This window comes from Coloeus monedula (genome assembly GCF_965178545.1).
Source record: "Coloeus monedula genome assembly, chromosome: 8".
Classification (NCBI taxonomy): Eukaryota; Metazoa; Chordata; class Aves; order Passeriformes; family Corvidae; genus Coloeus; species Coloeus monedula.
Window position 1 is genome coordinate 26,844,041 of NC_138788.1, and position 26,022 is coordinate 26,870,062.

General features: G+C 40.3%; 1 protein-coding gene across 1 annotated transcript; it reads right to left on the reverse strand.

Moving 5' to 3' along the window:
• Positions 1–1,214: 1,214 nt before the first annotated feature.
• On the reverse strand, positions 1,215–26,022 carry STN1 (STN1 subunit of CST complex; the record flags this gene model as incomplete). Its single annotated transcript, XM_082286513.1, has 9 exons — positions 25,887–26,022; positions 21,274–21,369; positions 17,128–17,199; positions 15,200–15,361; positions 13,836–13,947; positions 12,489–12,651; positions 5,801–5,923; positions 5,223–5,295; positions 1,215–1,372 (listed from the first exon to the last, which is right to left on the reverse strand). Exons 1-9 carry the CDS (start codon positions 26,017–26,019, stop codon positions 1,215–1,217), a joined length of 1,092 nt encoding a protein of 363 aa, XP_082142639.1. The 5' UTR covers positions 26,020–26,022.

Sequence of the window (26,022 nt, forward strand, 5' to 3'; positions counted from 1 at the left end):
ACCACTACAGCTGCCTCCTGGGAGTCTGCTGTTTCAACTATTACAGGGAAGGTGCAGAGGAAAGAAGGATAAATTCAATCTTTTGTACTCTTTTCAAGTTAAAGGTCTCACCTCCACACCATAAATTAAACAGATTAATTAAACAGACAAGCCTCTGCAGCAGCAAGCTCTCTCTAAGGATAAATATTGAAGAACTTTGCTTTTTAACTGTTGCACATAACAGAGTTGTGATTATTCCAGATCGACCATCTTGCATGGTAACCTTCTTTAGGCCAACATTGTTTCATCTATGTCTTGTGTTCTTCTGCAAGCACAGATATGGGTAGTATTTTACCACAAAAGTGACAAAGAATAAAAGACACAAAAGGCAGCAGGCAGAGGAGGTTACAGTGGGTCTCAACGGCTTCTGTATTTTCTTTTCCAAAGCATCTAATTTATGTTTTACCATTTGTGATGTAGGAAGCAACTGAAAGAGCAAAACAGTAGCTGATTTTGAGAATTCTGGTCTGAAGAGAAACCACAACAACAGGCATCAGTAGCACAGATGGGAATGCAGAGGAATGCAGACATGCTTGGCAACCAGTGGGCAAGGTTGCTGGATGGGGAAGGGATGCAGAACCCCATTCCTGAATACTGCTTTATGGACAAAGGTGAGGACTGCTTTAGTAGTGGGAAAGCTGTCCAGATTGAGGAATACATATTTACAGACAAAGGTGCACCAGCACTGGCCAGGAAGGACAGGCAAATCCTTCTGTTTGTGTGTCCTTTCTCTAGGTGTTATGAAGTTCACATAAAAAGAAAGATCCACAGCTATTACCACATGAAAGCATGCAAGATCAGTCTTTAAGCCAAAAAAAAAATCTCCTGAGATGACCACTGCTGTAAACAGTGATCTTGAGCAGTGACTTTTCTTTAGGCCCACTGGATGCAGATGTGAGGATGGCCAATACCTTATCCTACTCCAAGGAAAGAGCCCAGTTTCTTTTCCAGTTCCCCTGCTAGATTAGAATGTCCAGAATCAGTCTGATACCACTTTCACTAGGAATAGCAAGGAAGTCAGCAAGAATATTAAAACAAGTATTTGAACAACTTCTCTGAAGCTGGACAAAACCAGCATCTGGAGAATCCGAAGGCTCTTTTTATCCCCATCTAGATCATACCAGCTAATGACAGCTGCTCACAGTCTCTCAACCTCTCCTTGTTATCTTTTCTCTTTAAAATACCATAAAATACCCTTCCATAGTGCTGACAACATCACTGTTACTCTCCAGTAGTTCCAAGACACGGTGCATCACCACTTCATCCAGAGAGGGGTTGTAGCTCTGCCGAACACAACTCAGGACATGAAGGAAATGGCAGCCTTTTTCAGCATCTGCAGAAAAAAGGAAAATGTAGTCAGGAATGGAAGAAAAATTTCAGTCTGTCTCTTTCGAACTACCGTAATACAGATCAGTCATGAAAATCCCAGAGCCCTAGATACTAAAGCAGACGTGTATATTCAGAAGAAAGAGATCCTGTCTGTCCCTACAGTTCTCCAATTATCAACTGTTCCCAGTGACTTTTCTGGGAAGTGTCAGGGCTGTAACAGTAGTAATGAGGGTGAAAGATAACTCGGTCTTGCCAACTCTTAACATACAAGGCTCATTCACTACAACTTGATGAAGAGTTTAATAATGTAAGGCTACCTCCACTGTCCACCTGTGCAGGCCATCCAGTTTTTGCAACTTCAGAAGGAAGCAAATGAAAGTCATTTTTGTGAGACCCAACTTCACAACCCTCTAGCACAGCAGGGAGGTGCGTGGCCAGGGCCTGTAACCGCTGGCCCAACGCTGGCATCTTGTGGAAAAACTGCTGCACTGCAATTGCATTCACTTCCAGTGCGATCCCATCCCGGCCCCTCAGAATACTCAGACAATTACAGGAAAAGAAAGTCAGGGAACATCAGTATCAGATTTTATCTCCTTTTAAGTGGAATTAGCCCTGCAATGTACAAGAGAACAGAAGTTTAAAATAACCCCCTTTGCTGGGGGAAGCACAGAGGTCCCTCATGGCTGCACACAGCTATTCTATGCCAGGTGGAGCACTGTTTGAAGCTGTCCCCAGTAATCATTTCCTCCAACAAACCCTGTAACCCACTAATCATCAGTGCTGCAAGCTCCCAGTCCCCCAAGTGCTGAAGTTCACAACATATTTCTTCTCAGTGGCTAACAATGGAAAACAGGCATAGATCAGATACATCAGCACAAATTATTTTCCTTCTCCTTAGCTGACATGATGCAAGGCAAGTTTGATAAGGGTACTGAGACATTGCCATGGGCCAGGGAGGGCCCTATATTTTGTTGTCGCTGCCTTAGTTTTTTTTAGTTATTCTCTACTCTAGAATCTGCTGATCTCCAGAGCTGCCTTAGAACCTGCTGAGAAAAATCACTGGTAGATAGTGGTAAATAAACAGTTCAGCCTAATTCTGATCAGGCTGTGAGTCAGAAGTATCCAGCATGATAAAAAGACCTTTGCAGCCAATAGCCAGAAATGTGTCCACCACCCTGGGAGAGGAAACTGCAAAGAACAGAACAATGCCTCTACCTGGTCATACTGACTGTGGTTGCAAACAAAATGGGTAGCTGCACTTTTCATTTGTCATAGGTTTGTCATAAGAACGTCAAATTGCCCATCCCTGATCTAGAGTAACTTAAGTCTCAATGAATTACATTAATGACTCAAGTGTTACCTAGCAGTACAATGTGTACTTTTCCCCTAGGTGCTGGTGGAAAATGGCACTTTGGGGTAGCTGCAGGTGTGTACAATGATTAAGTAACCCCAAAACACTCCTGTCCCTCTTTCACTAACATCCTGGGTTCTTGCTTTTGTCCAGGAGCTGAGGGAAGCCAGGCTGTGATTAACTGTCCTGCCTGACAACCAACATCAGAGGGGACAGAGTTACAGAACAACTACCATTTGCCCACTGCAGATATCTCACACAGGGTACATTCTGACAAATTTGACTTCAAGTGGTTCTGGTTTTTGTCCTCTCTACCATTAGTCTGATCTAAGTCTAAAAACAGAGCAAATTTATAAAACAAACAAATAAACAAAACAAAAACCAAATCCATTTTGCAGTTCAGTCTGGAGTCAAAATGAGCTGTCTGGCTGTATTAAGTTTCTAGATGGACCCACAGTGGTCTCTCATGAGTGCATTTAAGATCAGGAATTACAAGTGGAGCCAAGGACTAGGATTTTCATGTGGGCACATTTCACATCAGGGCTTGTGCAGCTCTGAGTAGGCACACTTAAGATTTTTTTTTTAAAATATGTACAATAGTTTCAGACAGCTGAAACTTTCAGGGTTGGGCCTGGGAATGTGTCATAACTACAGCAGTGGGGCAAGGCGTTGCCTGGAAAACTGGCAGAGAAATAACTCATTGGAGAGAAGAGTTTGATTTCTCATAAATCACCCTTCTTGTCATGGAGGATTACTATTACTCTTGGAGGAAAACGGGTAGGAATTTCTTGCAACAAACAAGCGGAAGCCCTAGAAGTGAATGCCCATGTCCTTGTTTTCCCCCTGGGAGCCGCGCTCCCGCCAGCAGAGGGGGCCGGCAGCCGCGCTGAGCTCCGCGCTCTTGCATCATCCACTGACAACAAATACCCGCCGTGCCCTGTTGGTTTCGATTGAAGCTTCTTGGCTTTGCTTCTACTGACAATGACCAGGACAGTGAAATGGTCCTTCTGGAAAACAGCAAAGAGACACTGACCTGGATATTGCCCTCTTTACAGCAGGAAACTAAGTAAGGGGAAATCTTCAAGGAGAACAAGAGGGTTTGTAAAACAGTTGCTAATTTTAAACTGCTTATTATGGAAAACATGCCTTTGAGGACTCAGGACTCTTCAATGTCATTTCTGTGACTGATCTACAAATTACTCTCAGCTGTTGACTTTTCCTGACCGAAAGAACTTCCCAACTTCTCATGGATCACAGATGACTTTACCAGTGTGACAATGCACAAGAAGGGAACAAACTGGAGGCAGTCACTCAGTGCCTCTGTTAACTGTATAGAGGTTCTGGCCTTGATAGTGGTGGCACAGTTATATAAAAAAAAAAAAACAGGCTGTCAGGAGAACTAGCTGATTTATAAAATGAGCAAAGGAATGATTTGACTTTTAGAGAAATGATGTTTGTTAATTGGATAAAAGGTAATAAAACAATGTGATACACTAATTTGTTGCACTGAAACAGCTTCAGGCAAACAAACCCGTATTAACCTGCATGCCCAGTAGTAACCTTTTCTCCCAAGACCTTGTCTACAATTGTACCATTTCTTAAGATAGACTCGATATTGCCTCTGCCTTTTTTTTACTGCAGAATAACCATCATACACCAGGTCCTACAAGTGCTATTGTAGTTATGATAGTATAGGGATATGAGCGATTTCAGATTTTATGCCTTATGTTCCAGTCAGTCATTTATTCCGTACTAAAGCACGTTCTATCCCACAAATAGCTACGCTCTGGCAGCAAGTGATCCCTGCTGACACATTCTATCCCATGAATTGAAAGACACTTTGTAGCAATGTACCCGTGTAATTAGCAGACATTCAAGTCAAGAACAAGTTGTCACTATGGCAATAAGACACAATAGGTTTGAGGGACAGGGATAACTCAGAAGCCACCTGAGGCACACTATCTGAAAAGAAGTAGACTTTGCTCAACTGAAATCCTTAACTACAAAGAAAAACCACCTGAGCTTAAAATCTACAGAGAATATCTTCTGACTTAAGCAAGTTTTATTGTTGACTTAAAGGAGGCGGGGATTTCACCTTTCTGCACGGTCACTTTTGTGTCAACTCCCCTGTAGAAACTGAACCAGCAAGATTTGCTACTTCTCCAGAGTGCAAAGCAACAACTGCTAGGTGGTGACCTGACTTCATTACATTTGGTTCCTCCCAAAATCCAAGTATTCTCAAAAGATACAGATCTAAGATAATGGCTGCTTATTTCAGATCAGAGAGGTTTGCTTCCTGCTGGGCACACCTGCTCTTTCTCTCTCCACGCTCACAGGAAGCTGCTCCTGCACTCATGCTTGTAGCCATACTGATTAGCTACACCAGCAACAGCTCGAGTTCAAGGGTAAGGACAAGCAGCATATCCAATACAGCAGCAGAAGGAGATATTGTCATCAATATATCAGCACCAGCTCATCAGAGCTTGATCACTCTGCTACTTACGCCTGGGTTTTCGACAGTCTTCTTTAATCACATCAAGGGTCACTTTAAACAGCTCCTTATCATGGTCAGTCACCTGAAGAAAAAAGAAGAAACTGGCCTTGCTGTTGAAAAACAATCCAATGCCATGGTGTATTCTAAGCTAACGCTGTCATAACTACATTCTGCATTTTATGCTGCCTCCAAGACTAATAACGAACGTCAGATCTTCAGGCATTATTTTTACTGCTATTAGCAGCATCCATGAGTTAGGTGAAGAACATGATACAACTAAGTCTGACCCAGAGGAGGGTGACTGACTCAGTAGTACACCAAGCTTGAACCCACTTCAATAAGGAGAACTGTCCAGGTTCCAGGTTTCAGTGAGCAGACAGAACTTGGAAAAACTTGGTGGGCGATACAAAGGTAGAATCAACAGTGAAGTAAGATGCAGATAAGACTTTTGAGTAAACTGAGAGCACCTGGATGTCCAGCTTCTCTTTCTGAAACTTTTCTACTATTTCTGCAATATTTTTACTGTCTTTACTGATTATGAAAGTCATACCACTGAACTTGTTTGCGACCACAGCTCAGTTCCTTACATGGTATAAGTCCTTGGAGCTACTACGTTTCTGGAAAACCACTCCTTTTTCTTGTAGCATCTTTATTGCTTCCTTAAAAACACTGTGAATCCTTTTGGAACTGGAGTTACTTTCTGACTTCACCTGGATGGGAAGAAAGGAATTAAGCAAATGGTGAGAAATCTCAGCTCAGCCAAAGTTACCAGCAAAAGCTCCAGATGCTTTCAAGAGGAAGAGGACTTCAGGTCCTCTTTAAGATGAAATTTGTTACACATTTTTCTTCATTTAGTAATTCACAAGTCATATCTGTTATGTATGAAATAACCAATATCTCTGAGCTTTAAACAAAACCCAGACACCAGAAACTTGTGCCATTCTTAAGGAACCACAATCTCTAAACTGCCTTCTTTGTGATTAGTAGCTATTTGATGATGTACCAAGAACTCTTTTTTGGAATAGACTTGTGATGCTTGCGGATCATTTGACTTTTTGTTAATCAAGCTTCGTTCACTTTCAGAGTTTTCCTGGTAATAAGGGTAGGAAGAGTTTTGTAGGATGATATTCAGAAGGAATCCAAGTGCTGAGGACTGGATTCCCATCTCCTGATTTCAGGGAAAGGAGAAAACTGACAAAACCAGTATTTGTTTCTTGCCCCCTTTGTTTCCAAATTTTTACCAACATTCTGGCCATGCTCTCAGGATTTTCTCCATAGCCTAATGAAATGAAAAGATAAAGAGCACGCAAGAAATTAAGACAGGTATATGAAATTAGGAAACAAAGGATTCACATTTGAGGGTAGGTGGGAAATTAATTTCTTGTGAAAGGAGAACAGTGTGCCTGGAAGTCCATAACTGAGGTTATTTAGAACACAGGGTTCCATGTCTGGGACACATCTAACAGAGTAGGAAGGAAAGAAGGAAGGGGAGGGGGGAAAAAAAGCCAACAGGGAAAAACAAGGTTTGTTTGGAAGTAGTGCAGAGCTAAGACAGTGGAATGACAGCTAGGGAAGTAGAAGAAAATAATTAGTTGTGGAGAGGGGAAAGTATGGGTAGATAAGAGCAAGACTATGATTTACTCTTCTCCATCTGTCCTACTGTGGCCTTCAACCTCCCATTTATCTACAGAGACTGCTTTAGTTCCCCAGTAGCTGTTTTCTCATCTGTTGGGAGCACACTGTGCTCCCTGTGGTTTTCTTTGAGAAGGGAGCTAAACTGCTTCCCACAAACCAACATGTGATAACTAGAACCACACCAGAGCAACCAGAGCAAGATTTGCCAAGCCATTCCTTCAGCTATCAGCATAAATGCTCCCACCCTGTTCTGAACGAAAGTATCAGACTTCACATATCCTACTTCACTCCCCAGACACAGCTCAGAAGCCCCGGGAGCAAAGCAGGCAATCACCATGCACTAGAAAGAATTCACATGAATATGCGAAACAGACACCACAGGAGCAAAGGAAGAATATCTTTCCACAAAACATTCATTCAATCCACTTGCAATTCTTAAGTGACACTCCAACAGCCTGGAAGCTGAGGTACCTAAGTGGGAATAGTTCAGGGATCCAAAAGGGATATTGGTGTTAGCATGCATCGCAAGTTTCTGCATCCTGTTCCTCCAGCTCACCCCCAGTATTTCAACAGGCCATAATCACATCTCTCTGTCCCACAACAGCTAACTCTCTTTTTCCTCTCAAATCACCAGTAAAAAAAAAATTGCCAAATACTTCAAGATAATTAACACAGAACAACGGCTCTTATTCTCAGTTCAGTTTTCTCTGCTTCAGACTGAAGGATTTAGTGCCTGAATCTTGTCTGTCCTCCTGTCCACCACAGCCATCAATCTGGATAACAACAGAGTCTACTTCTAATTACAAACTTGGCCATACATCTGGACACCGTTCCAGTCACAGCATTAATGCTACTATGGTATTTCTCTTCATTGTGCCTCTTCTGATGAACTGAAGAAACAACCATAAAATGCAGCAGGAAGGATTGAGTGAAGAGTGAATATTTGCTCAAGGAAAAGAACATTCTTATAGCCATGTGTAAAATGAAGAGACTTTGCCTCTCACTCAAATGCAGTAATAAATCCTCAAGAATGTAAGAAATTGCTAGCAAAGCAACCAACTCAAGCCTCTGATCAATTTTTAATGTGAAAGCAAGCATTTGGGGAGAAAAAAGATAAAAATATTTCCAAAGAAGCACAATAATTATTCAGTTTGGCTTACCACTGAAATCCTGTCAGAAAAGGGAGATAATTAAAAACAGACTGTGTGTGAACTGACACACAGCTCAGCCTGGATGGATACTGAAACAGAATCACTAAGAACGCAAGTCAAGGCATCGACAGAGTGAAAGCAGTGAGGCCTTATAATAAGTAAGCAGCTGCTACAAATCAGCACTTTCTCATATGTGCTGCAGAATCCACGGAAAAGGGCTCCATGGCAGAAGGACTGTTTCTGAAAAAAAAATTAGGGCTCCTGCCCACTTTAATAATATAATATTATATATGAATGTAATAATATTATACATTATTGGTGTTTAATATTACCATAAAATGACAGGAAAATTTTGGGTTTTTTTCCTAGCGTGCTCTAGAATATGCTTCCTCCTCCCCATTCCTCTGGGTAAAGCTGCAATTAAGTTTCTTTGTCAACACAGTCTAAAATTGCTTAGTCTGCTCTTTTGGTCCACTCAAAGTAACTCCAGCATCTCATCCTGCAAATTCGTAAGTCAATACTTCTCCTCCCCAATACCTCTCACAATGTTCACACCTCCTTTTGCAAAGTGCCCTCCTTGGGCATGCCTTAGTTTCAGGGTACACCATTTCAGGTTCTCTGAAGCAGTAACAGCTGGGTCTTCCCCCTCTCTTCCAAATCATATCCTTTTCAAATAAATTAAGCTGTACATCCAAACATAGGAGCATTTAAGAATCAGTCATCTCTTTTGCAAAACGTGTGTGTGTGTGTGTATGTAACCTGAGATAGAAGCAGCTATTAAATAATAATTTTATTATCACTACCCTTGCTCCCAAGACCAGCCAAGGGCTCTGCAGCAAAGCCAACAGAAGGATCTATGTATCCAGAATTAAGTTGGTACTTTAATCAATATATTCCATCCGATGGGTCTCACACAGTTTAGTGGGCTGGTGCTGTGCAACCAGTTATTCTCAGATATTTAAAACAAGACAAATTCTCTGTACAATCAATAATAGGTCAAAGAAATGAAGTAGTACAGGAATTAGTGAGTCTGTTCAAAACACTGGAAGTATGTAACCTTTGCCTTATAATGAGTCACACCCTGATGGTGTTAAAGTTTGCTGGTATAACCACGTGATTCTACTCATGGAATTTCCCTTTGCAGTTTCTCATGTAATGTTTAATCCTGGGTTTAGGCAGGTGACAATTTTAGTAATAGTGATCCTGGACATGTCAGTCCTGAAATCCTATAATAAGCTTTGCAATATACATATTTAAAGCAGCAGTGAAGCTTCCTTGAGATGTGGAAAGACAAGCACACTGCATGAGGAACTTACAATGAACTGTGTTACACCTACAGTACAATGCACAGGGTAGGCACAGTGTGAACAACACTGTAAAACTCCCTGCTTTAACTACTTGTTGTTGCTGACCTTGAGATAATATTCAAATCAAGAGAAGTACACTCCAGAAAGCACAACTCAAGTCACGTGTCCAAGGTAGTGACATTCACAAACTGGAATGGTAGCACTAAAATAGCACACGCTATAGCTTATGCATGGCAGAAGGGCAGAAAAACGGTTCAAGACTGGCTGGTTTAAAGCATTTAATCCAGCTGAGAAACGGGATGGATCCAGTTCACATGTAGCTTTCTTTAAAAAAGGAACCAAAGGCTTGTCCATTTGCCAAACATAATTGCCTAAGTCCAGCCAGTACACTCTGGAGTTTCTCTAAGCACAAAATTACATTTTCTTGTTTTACTTGTAGTCTTCCTGCTGGTACCCACCCCTCCAGCCTCAAAAGTAATTTGTTTTAAGGGATAGGGAAAAGGCTACAGCTTAGGGATAGATGGGGCACTGGTTATGCAAATTAAAGCTCCACTGGCTTTGAAGCTCACAGAAGATTTGTTAATTTTTAACTATTTTTAAAAGTAGCTAAATTCTCTTCCTCATCATCTGTAGACTATAAAATTAAATTTTCCCTGGTATACATCTGAGAAGAGGAAGTTATTTCAGTTCTGCCATGTGCATCTGCTAGAGGGAAATTTATTCCAGAGAGGCAGGCCAGGGCGGCATCAGGACTGGAATGAGGTATTGTAGGACACAAATGGGATGTAGACAGGGCTCAGCTACACAGTTACGCTGAAAAGGAACACAGAGATGCTGCCTACCTCAAACTATCCCAGCTACCTCCTTCCATCTTCACCCTCTGCTCCACTCCACTGCAGTGACCCCACAGTAGCTCATCACCTCCCTGGAGAAAATATTCCATGGGGAGACACCCTCCCACTATGACGGACACTGCACAAGTACTTTAAAAGCTGGGAAAGAGAGGAAGGGGGTGCACCACCTCTTCTAGGATCACAGGGAAAGGAAAACAAAGGAAACAAATAGTTTAACAACAACTGTGCTCTAGAACACTGGGATCAGGATAAAAAAATTAGCTATACATCCAAATAACTCATCCTTTTACACCCAGGAAAAGGGCAAGAAGGGAACAAGCATACATATTGTGGCATGGCCTAACTAGCTGAGTCGGCTCATGTAGCTCCTGCCTTGCCAAAAAGGCCTGAAATAACATTGTTCCACATCAGCAGCACCATTTATCCTCCTGGTTTGAGGGCAGTGCAAAACAAAAGACTACTGAAGAGAAAAGAAAGGAAGAGAGACAGAAATCAGATCTATTACACTTACTTTTGTGGATAGAACTGGGTACTTGACCCTTTGCCAATTATGAAAAGTGACACCTTCTAGAGAGGGAGTAGAGGAACAAGGAAATGCATTTCCAGAGCATCACTAGGCACTCCTCTTAAGGCATCTGTGCCTCTTGACAACTGTGGGTCCTTTCTTATGCAAGAACAGATAACCTTCTTTGCAAGAAATTAATAGTAAAGGACAATAGGGAGAACTGCAATTTCTAAATAAGCATCTGTGTGCCCAAATGCCTGGGACATACACTCACACCCTTGCATCGGGATCAGGAGCAACTATTAATTATTATGATAGCTCTTCATGACTGCTAGCAATACTGATGCTACATTGTTTTTCTTGGTTTGGGGTTTTTGAGTTGGTTATTTTTGGTTGGTTGGTGTTTTGTTTGGGTTGAGTTTTCTTGGGGTTTTTTTCAGTCTCTCTATGTTTATTCTGCACCAGTTCCTACTTTAAATGGCTTTGTAAATTATTTATCTTGATCTTTCTATAAATGCTGAAACTTTTAAGTTTCCAGTATTGGACACAATGGCCACGACTTCCTTTAATGTAAAGTGTTTGGGAACTTTTCATACTGTTCCAGCTAGTTTAGAAGTACTGGGTGCCATGTTAGATAATCTACTATCAAACTTTTCTGTCTAAAATGAGAATAGATCCTGTTAGTATTAATATCCATGTTTGTTTTAAAGCAAACCTAAAAAAAAAGCCTTAAATAAAAACAAAAAACCCCCCAACCCAGCTATCAAGAACAGCTATCAGCAGCAGTTCAACAAGGCCAACAAGAAAAGAGCTACTTTTCATTACTATTTGACCTCATCTGCAAGGGACTGGTTTATGTGTTGTTTTGTTTGGGTTACTTAAGAATTAAACAAACATTAGAAGTCAACATAACACAGCACTTAACATTACAGTGCACATCAAAATCAGGCAGTGAAAAAGACTGCCAGGGATTTATTCCTCTACAGAAAACCAAAAAGTAAACAAGTGAATCACAACACTCCAGCTTAAGTTTCAGTTGCCACTGCTTTCATGGTAAAAGATGTAACTGTTAGTTTTGCAGAAATTTATTGCTTCATACCTGTTGAGAATCTGGTTTGTAATTTATCCAACTAATACAGTAATATAAAGCCATTTTAAAAAACGGGTTTTGTTCTGTTTCCCATTCTGCAGCTGATCAAGAGGTTACTAACTCATTAGAAAGTTTCTGAATAGTTTGGTTACATGCAACTGCCTGTAAACTGATTTCAGATTAATCCCACCTTCTCATCCTTTCAATCATGGTCTTTCACAAGTAGGGACTTCCAATGTGAGAAACATGTAGCAGGGAGCACTGTTCATCCACTCACCATAACCTCCCCTTGAAAGCTGCATGTCTATTAATATATTGACCTCCAAATGAGAAACAAGACAAAAACCTTGTGCTCCCTTCTCCTGATCAGATTCAGGATCTCAAACATCTGTCCCAAAGAACTCAAGCACCTTAAAGGGATCTCTTTTCCTGACACTGTTACTATTTACAAATCTAAATAAGGTAATGGCTGTTGCAGGCTGTAAGATTGCTCAGCCCTAACACAAGATTACCCCTAATAACTGAAGTTCTTACATGACTTTTTTCAGCCCAGTTTTATATGTCTAAAGAAACAAGATTTCCTTAAGCTCTGTAAATAATTTATGCATAAAGCTAAAGCACTAGTGGATTTTGAATCCTCTGAAGACACCAGTTTCTTATCTACTTATGCTTAAAAAAAGTACACAGTCTTATTTCCCCCCACTAAAAGCTTGGAACAGGTGCATTCACTCACCTCCTCACAGCTGGAGCTGGGTAGATGCACACCAGCCAGAGACACCAGAGAATCAACAGTCTCCAGCTCCTGCTGGTAAAAGGTCTGAATTTTGTTTTCTAATAGAAAGCCTTGCACTTTCTCATGCAGCATATGGATTGAGAAACTCTGACCCTCCAGGCCACTACAAGGATACACAGAACATGTCAAAAGGCAAGAAATGGGTTTTAGAATAATCACATAAAGTCAGTCCACTAGACTGGTTTCAAAGGTCAAAAGATGTTTTACTGTCCTGAAAGAATTTCAATTTAAAACCTTAATTAAAACAGAACATTTTTATATGCATAAATGTTAAACTGTTCTTCTTCAATCATTTGCTGTTACAGTTTTGTGGATTTAATATCTGCAGTCTCTGAAACTGTGGCATTTAAGTAAAACCTTATAAAATGAAGGCCTTGTTGCCTTTGTAAAATTATGGCTCAGGCCTGTTACTTTGGCTAGAGAAGGACTGTGAGCAAAGTCCATGAGAAGAAAAACAATTAGTTTTTGCCCATGAGAATGTAAGTATCACCAGAAGCAAGAAAGTTAAACAGTAGAAGGAGAAAACAGCAACATATCTGCACCTGTTATTTTTCTGAATGCTTGAATGCTTATGCTATAGGTAGCCAATGGTAGTTATGTTGTAGTTAATAATAGCCAATGAGTCTATTGTAGTAGTTTAGCAGCCAATGAATCTGTAACATGAATGATAACATAAAAAAGGTGTATAAAAGAGGCTGATTTGTTTAATAAATGGCTTTTTGGCCCTTGAAAGAGGCACTGTCTGTGTGTGTCGTGACTGCCCCGACAGCCATATGAAACCACACTCCAAGCACCAGGCCTCCCAATAAGCATCCAGCTACCCTGACACTGAGTACAGGAGTGGGTGTTTGACTCAGTTTACTGAGGTTATGTATTTGTGATTTGACAATGACAAGGGCAGGAGAGCATTTCAGTGAAATAGCTCCTTAACCTTACAGATAAAACAACATCAGGCAAGGATATTTCTCCATCCTCTCTGCTGACCTCAGCCCCAAATCTTGCTCAAAATCCTATCTTTTTTCACTAGGTATCTGTACACAGTATTTTACTTCCTTCCTAATACTCACTTTAGTTCAGCATTATATTTCTTTCCTCAGATCATGGACAGGTATCTCATCTGTATGGATCACCAATTATTTGGGAGAAAAGCAGACTGCTACTGTATATTTATGCAGTCTAAATCACAGGCCCCGTTTTATTTTTTTCCAGAGTTACTACAACAACAAGTAAACAATCACAATATCCCACACTTTTCCCCAGGACCAGCGGTCTGGATACTGCATTTACCTCTGTATTTCTTCAGGGCCCTTGAAAGGTTTGTCATAAACTTCTCTATAGAGACAGGGGAGCTCCAGCATTCTTGAAATCTGGACATCACACACAGGATCATCCACTTTATCTGGAGAGGCAATGACAACATGTAGACTTGGCCAGGTCTGCCATACAATTTTTTAAGCAAGCAAACCTGAGGCAGCTCTACAGAGCTTCATAGCCAGTATTAAACTGGCAAATTTTGTTCACTGTGGTTTTTATAAAAACAAAACCACAAAGGCCAATCCCTCTTTTACAGTTTACAAGGAGGTAAAACAGCCTGTTGTGGTGCATTACAGATTATGCTTCTGTCTGACAACTTATTTAACCAGAATTTATGATCTCTATTTTACCTTTCAGCAGTCTTTAGCCATTAAATGCAGTTAACACATAGTAAGGAGCTTTATTTGGGCCAAAGTGAAAGCAATTTAGAGGCTACTTGAATTGCATAGCTCTCCTTGGTATTATTACCTACCCATGAATGGGTTGTATGTACTCATAAATCTTCTGTCTGCAAAGGAGGGCTGAACTCCTTTGCAAATTGTAGCTAGAGCTGAAAAATCTAGAGTTTTTATCTGACTTACACAGGGTTTTTAAAAGACAGGCTTTTCTTCAGTATAATTTCAGTATTATCTCTGAAAGATCTCACGGGGGAAAACCAGCTCTTACACAACAGCACAGACACGGAACTGAGAAGAAGTTATGTAACTGGAAGCTCCTAGAGCATAAGCAGTGGGCTGCAGAGCCCTGCTGCCCAAAGAGCTGTCAGACAGAGAGGCAGCACCTGCATGAAGATCTGTGCCTGAGGAACACTTCTCCCTCATCCTGCAGAGCCAGGGAACTTAGGAGAAACCAGGCTTCAGTGGGACACTGCCCATCTGCTGCTGCCTGCCCTAGGAATGGATTGTACAGGCTGTGACAAACAGCAGCCGCTTCTCCAAAGCCCTCAGAGCCCTTGGTGAAGTGGGACACAGAAGGGCACCAGCTCCCTTCCCATGGGCTTTGGCTGCTCTACTTCAACACAGAGAAATCTGAAGAGCAAATCACTCTTGCAGACATCCAACTACAGTATCTGCACAGTATTCTTGTATGCATGCTAATCAGTTTCTACAGTTTTTCCAGGAATGCCTCGTTTACAGGCAACCTAATCTCACACATTACATAGTGTGTCTTCCAGCCTTATGCTGCTACAATTGAAATAAAGATATACAGATGAAAATCCTTAGAAAAATGAGATGCCAGAAAATAAAGTGGAAAATATCCAATTAATTACATACAGCTCAGATATTTTCACAGATTCAGACATCTTAGTTACACATGTCCAGATTCATAACACTCACAAAAACATGAAGCCTGAATTTCTCTTTGCTGCCTATAGGTTCGGATGTGACCTCTGACCCTGACAACATCCCCAATCTCCAGCTTGGTTTTCTGGCTCACTATTTCTTGAAGTTTCTTCATCTGTTCAAACACAGTGAGACTGCTGGGTGTGCTTGGATGACCTGCAAGAAGTGAGGGAAAGGGAGTCAGACATTAAAGTCAATGCATTAATTGTCCTTTTGCATTCATCCACCTAAGCAGCACAGGAGTCATATTACTAAAAAAGGGTAAGGTCCCAGGCACCATGTATCCTGGGCAGCAAAACTTCTGGGTGACAAAGTTAGTTTACAGTATTATATTTACTTAAATAGTTCACGTGGGGAAAATATAAAAGGGAGGAGATACTGATTTACCACTGAAAATGTCATAGATGGGTTGGAAAATTGAAACATAAATTTGAAATGGTTTTTGTTGTTTTTTGGTTTTGTCATGCTAAGATGGACGAGAGGAGAAAAGAAAAGTCAGCTGAACTTTTTATATAAAAGAAGAATGAGTCATCTGAGGTGGGGCCAAAGCATTCATGTGATGCAATTTGATGTCTACACTGAGGTGAATGCAACTTGACAGAACTTGACATTTACATAACACAGCTTTGCAGGACAGTAAATCCTTCATAACTTAAAACCTGATTAATGCTCCAAACATCCCTGATCAAAATTACAAAAGGCTAGAAGAAAGCTTCTTGTGCTCCCTAAGAGCTTTCTTTAGCAGGTACAAATGAATCCATTTCCATTATTAGCATTGTGTCCATCCAAGCACTACTGATGTATGTGTAAAACAAGAATACAAGGCTGAAAAGCATTCTTGGCTTTCATTCTATTTGAAGCAGTATTGCATGCAATTCCTTTTAATGCATCTGAGTTCCTCATTTAAGTTCCTCAAAACTGATTTGATTGTGCATCTCCTTTTTTTCCTGAGAGCTGTGCCAGATCATCACCTCTCCAAAGTCAGAGCTGTCTTCTACATTCCAGTTGGGACCATTTGTACCACCTGTCATATCATTGTTCAATATAAGTATGAATTATCTGTCTGTATAAATGGGCTTGTTCCACAGACATCAGAGTTTTTAACTTTTACATCAAGCTTTCCTTTCTTCATTCTATTAATATGTATCCCTAACACTGCAGATGACACTAGCAAGATTTATTTCAGTAGGATTTGATCAGCTCCATATTAGGGTTGTCAATCCACAACATGGGCTTCCAAGAAGATTCAAAGTAGAAAGAATTCTGTACTTTGACCTACAAGAAACAGTGGGAGAGAAAAAGCAAAGAGACAGCCAGACACTAGTGAGTTGTTCTGTTAGTGAGTGCAATAATACATTCATTTCAAGTGCACAATTACTGCACACTTAGTACTTGCCCAAATTGTAAAAGACTGCTGGCATCCTCCTACTGCATTTGAAGCTGCTTTCAAATTCACTGCTCACAGAGTCTGTATGAGCAGAATATGAATACAAACAAAGTGAGGATAAATCCTGAAACCACTATCACAAGGGTAGGTCAATGGACTGACTTTGGAAACAGAAGTTGTGCCACATTTCCAGCCTAGCTCCTTACTAGATGAAGTCACAGAAAGAACTTTAAGAGGAAAATTCTCTGAACAATGTCACAGCATAGAACTGAAATATCATATTACTCAAATAAGTAAAAGGCAGGGATAGGACATAATGTAATGGTTTTATTGGCATCACCATTGAACACAACACAAAAACTAATATAAAATTCCCAAAATGGCCCAGGCTGTACGATGTGGTGGTTTTAAAAAAAAAAAAAAATTGAACAGTCGAATTTGCTATTCTGCAAGTTTGATCACTTACTAAACTATGTAAGACAGACATAAGTAAAAACATACAGTCAAAAGAGGAATTACTTATTTGATAAATTACCTGATAAAGGTGTTTCTGCTACCATGGGATTTTTCCAGCAGACACAATTTATAACTCCAGTACTATCATCCACTGCAAAAAAAATTGCAAGAATTACTGAATAGGAAAGCAGGTAGTCATGTTCCAAGAAGTGAAGGTACATAAATATGTAGGGAGATAACTGCCAAGGATATTTCATTCCAACCGGATTGAAAGGGAAAGTGGGTGTCCAAACCCTACTTACATATCTGAAATAATTTCCACAATTTCAGACATGGAAGTAGCTTAGCACGAGATGTGCTTATGTGCATAGTCAGCAAAGTAACATGTATATTCTCAAAGAAAGATCAGGCACTAATGTAAATGATGAGACTTCAGTACATATATTGGATACTAAGGGGTTTCAATCTTGTTGACAAGGTCCGAAGAAGAATCAGTATTGAAAGCTGAAGTCAGACAAATTGAAACAGGAAACCAGGCACAAACCACAGAAGCATTACCGTTACAGTGAGGAAACAGCACTTCAACATTCGGGGGTACAACCATGTAAATAAACCAGGAGTGCTGCTACCTGCAGCTGCTTTGGTTTCCATGCCAATATTGTGCTCAGAGCCTCTGGCCTTTCCCGTATAAGATGATGTCCAGTGAGCAGAAAGGCAGCTCCTCTAGGCAGGAAGGACAGAAGACAGTACGTGCTTGTGGTTCTGCTCTAAGCCAGGAATTCCCAACTTAAGGTGTAGGTGCTGGTGGCATGCATGCCACTTCCGCTGCTCAACACCTTCTCCTGAGCATGGAGTTGTTTTTCCTGTTTTGCCAGTATCCAATGAAAATAAGTTTTACGATTTCTGCTCCAGGCACTGCATTATCGATGACAGCAGGAAAAGAGAAAACTCAAAGGAAACTAAAAATTGTCAGAAGAATCAATTTTCTGTAGATCAAGGGACTGTATATAGACAGCCTGTGCAACAAACACTCTAACTAGAAAGGCACTAAATGTCTGTCAAGGATCATCCAGCCAATGCTCCAAGCACCTTGCTTCTTTAATGTAACATCTCCAAGACTGAGATTCTACTCCTCACAAATGGAAACATGCAATTTTCTTCTGCTCCTTAAACTAGATCCATGACTAAAAAAGTAACAGCAATGTTTACCAGGAAGGTGCTGATTGGTACCTGCAGTCATTTCCTCTGAGAACCATAACATCAAAGCAAAATGCCTTTGCATCGTCTCATGTGTTTTAAAACAATCTCCCTATTTGGGGGGTCTAATTTCAAATCATTGTCTTGCCTTCCTGTTTCTGAGTAGTTTAGCTGCACATTCCTATTAGCAAACCTACAGCATTTTTAAGATGCAGGCAATTCCAAATTCCATCACAAAGCTATGCTCCTCTCTGCTATCTCTGTTTTGAGCTGCTGTGTCTGCAACTATTTCAGCAGCTTTAATTTTGTACCAGAGCACAGATAACGATCTGCTGGTAGGATTTCCTCTCCTTGGTACAGACAGACAGCAACTATTTTAGTAGGAGTCAGAACCCTCATAAACCATGCCAAGCCATCCATGCAAGCCAGCAATGGCAATGAGAAGCAGGGCAGATGACATTTCACTCTTGCATTCCCACAGTTCCTAGATGTTCCAGCTTGCACCAACTCAGACAGACAGGCTTCCCAAGAAGGGCTTGGAAACAAACCAAACAAGACTGAAGGACTGGGAGGCCAGACTTCACCTCCTCAATGTAACAGCTGAAGACAGAGTCCTGGAGAGACTGACCTGTACTTGACCACACAAGGAAACTGGTAGCAGAGCAAGGTTCTGAAACAAATTTTTCAATTTCATAGATGAAAGCTTTGAGCAAAAAGACAAGCAACTCCTGAAGTGCAGATGAATGAGAACTCTTGCAATTGTATGCTAATCAGACAAGAGAATGTTAATCTATTTTAAATGCACTCAAGGGGTCTACAAACTTTTGAAAACTTCCTGTGCTCCCCGTGCCGCCCTTCCTCATCTCTTTGGATTTAAACTTTTGTTTATTTGGGTTTTTTGTGGGTTTACTTTTTATTTGTTTGTTGGGGTTTTTTTCCTGGTTTTTGTTTGTTTGGCTTTGGTTTCTTTGATTCTTGCTTAATTATTTGAAGGGTAGCTCAAAGCTACCTGTTAAATGAGACAATTGTGTTAATTTTTATTTCTTTATGACAAAAAGGGTATGGCTCTTGTCAGGCCTGCATGAACCTACTGAGATGCTAGTGATTTTTTTTTTTTAATTTGATTTTAAGGCAACTGCCTTTCAACCTTTCAAATCAGTTTTCGAGTACAAATAAAACCACATGTGATGTTTGGTTTTGTTAAAAAGGAAAGGGGAAAAAAAGAGGTCAGGAAGGTGCATTAGCTAAAATATAAGCTTGACCAAAGGTACATTTTAGTTAGATATCTTTCTCCTAACTTATCATAAAAATAACAATAAACAATCAAATCAAAGTGTCGAAATCAGGTTTTACAGCTGTAATTTTTATTTTTTAAGCCAGGAAAGAGTCAATGAACTCCTTTTTACAATTATGATTTTGTCACCAGTTCTGGCTGTAGTTTTCAGCAGAGGACCTAAGATTCTTTAAAGTGAGTGGTGTGTATTCTGAAGCAGACAGAATGGAAATGGAGGGGGGGGATCATGCCAGCGACACAAAGACATTTCAGTTCCGTATCAGAGGTAAAGTACAAAGGGGGAACTGCTTTGTAAGTCACTTTTAAGCAGATGGAAAGTGAGCAAGTCCCGAGCAGTGTGTGGCACTCCAACTGATGCAACCCCTGTGACTCACCAGAGTCTGTTGAACTGAGAGATGCAAGAAGTTACAAGCAGGAAACTGTCTAAGAAGTTAACAATTTTGCACTGGTGGAGTCAGCCTGCCTGAAAGGGAGGGCAGGCTGGGGAGGGGCACCCTGGCAGGTAGCCTGAAAACTCAAACCAGGAACTGCTGGAACAAAGAGTGGAATTGGACCTGAAAGGACAGCAGGAAGCCAGGCTCACTGTGAGCTGCACTTGAAGGTTGGCTGATCTAAGGCCTTAATTCCATTACTCTGCAGTTTCTTCTTCTTTCTATTCCTCCACTTTCTGCCTCAGTCAAACATTTTCAACAGGTTTAGTTGTTAAACTGATGCTGAGAGCAGCACGGAAAACCCTTGCCCATGGAATCGGTTTTGTCTTGGTCATTTTGGTTCTGTCTTCCTCTGTTCTCTTGAAGTGATAAATGCATTTGCAGTCAATGCCACTCTGCAGCAGTTTGATGCTGGGGAACCTGGGACCTGGTTTAGTTGTCAGCTGTATCTTCACAGCACTCCCGAGGGTCAAGGAACTGCAGCTGACTCAGTTTTACAAGGAAGGGAATTGGGAAGGAGACTTACCTCCACCAGGTGAAAATCCATGGCAGAGGAAGACACAGGGCATAAGGGCTTCAATAGGATCTGTACATTTGGCTCCCCCTTCCTATTGTGAGGTGACTTTCCCCCACCTTTTGAAACTTGCCACATCACCACTGCTCCACTCTGCTTTTTCTCCAGATGTAAAAGACAGCTGAAGAAAATGACAATCAGATGTTTCCATATTAATAAAATTGAATACTGGGAAAAGCAATAGGGAGGAGACAACTCCCAGCTGGTGTTGGCAAGGACTGGTACTATGATGCTTGAGTTAATTTGTTAAGACTCTTGTGCATCAAAACATAAACAAGCTCCTGACTGCTATTAGAAGTTTGGTCCAAGAAATGACAAGACATACAAAAATTCAGAAGGGATTTCTAAGGTTCAAATATGGAAGAAGTGATTTCCCATTTGTGGGCACCATTAAATCTGTTTGCATCTGATCAAAAGAACTGCATATATAGGAGGGGAAAGTGGTAGAGTTCAGTGACAAAGCAACAACCAAAATTAAGATTTGCTACATGACCCCAGATGAATCAATTACTCTGTGTTAACTATTTAATTCTCTATTTTTGAAGCAGAGATAAAGAGTACCTTCCCTACATTTGCCAAGTAATCTCAGCTGCAGATACACCTTACATTAGGATAAGAGCACATTTGTTTCAAGAATAGACAATGATCAAATAATGAAACCTTTCAGTTCTAGCAGTAACTAAGATAGAAGGCTCGTAAGTGCAAGAAGAAGAAAGAAATTTTCCTTACCTCCATAATTATAAAAGGCCTCTCGCTCCTTCGTTTGAACCACTATCCCAACAACATCCACCTGTCTTACTGGATGTCCATTATAAAAGAATATACCTGGGCACAAAACATTCTTGATTAGTGTAACTATTTCTTTCAACACCCTACCCTACATTTGTCACATTTGTCAGTAAAAAACTCACTTTCTTACATATTTAATATATCTTAAATTATACAATGCCTACACAGGAAAAACCCCTAAATCACTGGAGACTAGGAACACTAAAAGGAGAAAGTATCAGCTCTACTTAGGATACCAAAAGCTTGCTTTTGTAGGGTGCCATAACCTTATTAACCTCTTGCTTTCTTGCACGTTTGGATCTGAAAAACAGTTTGTTTGCTGCAGGCATTAGGGGGGGTTGGTTTGTTTGTTTTGTTGCTTTATTTGGGTTTTTGTTTTGCTTTGCTTTGTTGTTTGGTTTTGGGTTTTTTTATATCTTCATAAGGCTTCAGAATAAATAATAGAACACAAAGGAAGCAGTTTGAGCTTCTCACAATGCAGCTGTTACTGATTAAGGCAGAGCCTCCAAAAGGAAAACTAACATAATTCTGTCTTTCATTTCTAGAAGAACAGGAGCCGTGGGGGCAGGGGGAGAGCAACAGCCCTCTCAGACTGCAGAGTACACTACTGCAGTCATTGTGGACTGCATCCTGAACTTCAGTTTCTGAAAACACACATTCTAAAAACATCCCTTCAAAGCTATTTCTGTGCATCTATAAAGATAACTTGAATAACACTTAGAAACATGTCCAGGAAACAGTGAGAAATCAGAGCCCAGTGGACTCTGACAGCACAGAGGTTGCCTCCCTCTGTAATCCCTTTCAAGAGGGTGACAAATGTTGTTAACAAACACTAATGTAAACATCATACACTGAGGCTTCACAGTCCACCAGAAGGAGGAAAATAGGGCAATAAGCTCCAAATATACCCTGGGCTGGCTAGTTTTCAGTGAATATGTTTTCTTCAGTTTTCAAATACTGCTGCTTTACTGAAATAAGCCATCTGGGATGTTCAATAACTGTCTTCTGAAAACTAGATAACTCGAGGGACTCAGAAGGGAACATTTGGCTCCATACACTGTGGCAAGTGTTATTCTTACAAAGGGAGGGAGAAACATGGCAGCAAGGGAGTCAGAAAAATGTTCAGTACAAAAAAAAAACCAAAACCAAAATCCAAAAATAACTTGTCCTACATAGCTAGCAGCCTTAAATGAGCCTGGAATTAACTTTCTTCACGCAAGACAGAGAGAAAACACCAAAGTTTCAGAAGAAATCAGAGGTGATCAGCCAAGCAGCTCATAAGCAGAAGTTTTGCTCATGAAAATCCACTGCAATGTTTTGAGGATGCATCTATGGCTATCATCTCAGATCTGGCTATACTCATCATGCAGTCACTGGTCAGGTCTGGCACAGAGAATGTTTAGCAGGTCTGTCCACTTGCCTCTCCTTCCATTTACCAGGGCACAGATAAACACTGCTATAGAAACCCCCAGTGGAGATGCTTCCAGTGTATGCAGTCATTCACTGAATCTTACATCTCTGTAAAAGGTCTGGGCTAGTTTCAGGGTAAGTCTGTAGAGCAGAGACTCCAAGCTCCTGATTATGTAAACAAGCAACATGTCATTATGTTCGTTTCCCAGTTACTAAGCTGAGTTTTGGTGGATGACAGAGACCAAATAAAACTGGTTCTCTCCATCCCCATAAATTCACATAGAACTCCACCCTTACTCTCCGAGAAACTACCCAAATTAATTTGAAGAATGAAATTATATTTGACCTATTAAAAGTTGTTGGACTTGACTTCAAGGTGTAAATTACTTCTTTGGCAATTTATTTGTTCAAATTAAGTCCATATTGGTAGCAATAAAAATATTTTAAATATTTGAAGCTATGGACAAACATAGGTTCCTAGTACCCCAGTAAACAACACACAGAGCAATATGCCATTGCCACAACAGCCACAGCAGTGCTACAGGGGGCTATAGACACAGAGCTCTCTAGGGCAAGTGCTGGTCATGTCTGTACCAGCATTACTGTGCTGTTTGCCATTGCTTTAATTATTATTACCTCCTTTTATGCTATTTGCAGCTTCCTTTGCTCGTTGATAAGCTGTCACAAAGCAGTGGTGCATGATAACTCTGAGAAAAGCTCATTTCCATGATGTGATTATGTGTTACAACTGAGTTTGACACCCACTCTCATTGCAAGGCTGCTAAGACAACACAATTGCTGTTTTTATCTGGGAGGTTTTCCAGCCTTCGTGTCACCATTTATAGCAGCAGAGTAATTGGCCAGGTTTACTGCTTCCCTCTGTGTTGTTTTAAGGGATTAGTCACTGTGGCATCAAATCCTAATGCTTAAAAATGGTAAGAAAAAAACTCATTAGGTCATTCAGTCCATTTCCTCAGGGCCAATACAAAACCATTTTGTACAGTAAATTCCTGGCAATCTGTACAGTCAGGATATAAACAATCCCAGTGAAGGGCATCCCACCTTTTTCCTGGGAAGGCTGTGCCATGATCTAACAGATGTCATTCTAGGGATGTTTTTCCTGACATTCAGTCTGTGTTTCTTTCCATTCTTCCTAGTTACAACTTTTTGTTTTGCACTCATTCATTCTTAATTACCATTACTTAATGACTGATTTATAGCCAATCATATACTTAGCTTCAGCTGGTCTTTAAAAGCCCATTAAAGGCAGGAAGCATTGACAACAAACACCTACATTCTTCCTTCCCCAAAAGGTATTAATTTTAGTGTTTTTGTTGTGCTATCATTTGTTGCCAATAAATAAGATAGGCTGAAAAACGTCTGGTTTGGTATATACACAGCACCAGGAGAATGAACAAAATTCAGGATGCTGGTTCTAGGAAATTACATTTTATTTGAAGTTTGGTTTCGAAAATGATACAGGATTACAAGCAAGCTTAAATGTGCAGAATGCCAGATGCACAGGAAGTGGAGAAAGCTCAAACGTACCAACTGTAAAGGCTGATATCTTGACATGACAGATACCACATCCTTAGGATCATCTTAAAAAAAACCAAAGGTAATAACAAAACTGAAAAAGTTCCTGAAGCAGAAGCCAAGTCAGTTACGTAAAAGAACAGGAAGAGAAGTAAGAAGAGAAATTCAGGTAATTTAGAGATAAAAAAAAGAGAGCAGGACTGTACCTTCTAGGACTGCTCCTGCTATCATGAAACGTTAGTTGGTGTTTATAAGGTTAATTATTCTGAATATATTTTCACATGTGTACGTACTAATGCTCAAGTCCAAACCACAATACAACTCTGCTGGCATTGAATTGTGTTGTATTTTGTTTGAAAACAATAAAAATATCTGTAACTGAGGAAGAACAGTTTTTACCAGATGCATTTCCTACACCAGTACTACTAGAAGACAGTTTAAAAAGGCTTCTAAATAAAACTTACTGTAGGACAAACATGAACAACAGTCTGTAGCCTAATTCTTGCAATGGATTTAAGACAAAAGTCTCCCACCACGTTAAATAATGAAGATATAGGTATATTGCTATTTGTGGTTTGTGAAGTCCCTATGTACATAAACATGGTTGTGAGAAGAGCAAAAAGACCATCAGTCCTCTGTTTCTGCAAAACTAGCACTGCTGTTATCCTTGCTGTTAAAGAAAACTGAAGAAGAATAACAAAACCTACAAGGCAAATCATATTCAAAGAGCCAAACAGAGGTGCTCTGTGTCTGTGGACAGAAAAAAAAAACCACAAAACACCAAAACCAAACTAAAGACACACACTCTGCTTAGGGTTTACTGCTTTTCCTCATTAATTCTAAGTTCTGTGGGTTCCTCTCTGATAATCTTGCACCTTGTCAAGCTTCAGTTGGGAGTAATGAACCCTTCCACAGCAGAAGACCCACTTCAGTCTATTTAAAGTCTGTGTAGTGAAAACAGCAATTCAAGGTCAGAGCTGTGCTGCTTCAGCCAATGCTCACATGTGGGTGACACTGGCTGCAGACCAGCAGGACACAGACTGCAAAGTAGACATTGCCAGCAGTTGCTCAGAAAGAAAAGGTGCAGGGTGACATCCAGCATGGAGGCCAGAATTTACAAGGCTGTTGCAATGTATGAAGAATGACATCTATCCTATCTAGAAATAGGAGACAAAACCTCAAAACTTGTATCTGTTTTATAATGTATTAATATCCATAGGAAAAATCAAAATTACACATCCAGCAATATCATCTGTCTGTCAAAATTTTGCAAAAAATGTAGAGCCAGTGGAGAGATACAACACGTATGGCCAGAAAGGAGCAGCATTTTCTAGAATTAACTTTATCAGAATATAACAAGCACTACCACACAGAGGATACACAACATTACCTTAACATAAAAGAGGTTCTGGAGAGAAAGAAAAGCCATTTTAACAAATATACCTTATTTTCCACATACATTTCACATACAACCTGTTGTTCTTAGAACTATTAAAAGATACTATTGTCACTTAGCTTAAGCATATGGAAAACTACTGATGTTTGTGAAGTATTCTTCAAACCCTTCATAAAAAGCACAACAAAAATCAATTATAATAAATACATACCTGGCACCTGTTTAGATTCTCTCATTTCTGTAATATCTTTAATATAGAGTCTTGCAAATGCAGAAAATACAGGATCTATCCCCCAGTGCAGAGAAGGCGTCTCTTCTTCATATTTCCTGGATTCAGACTGCATCCA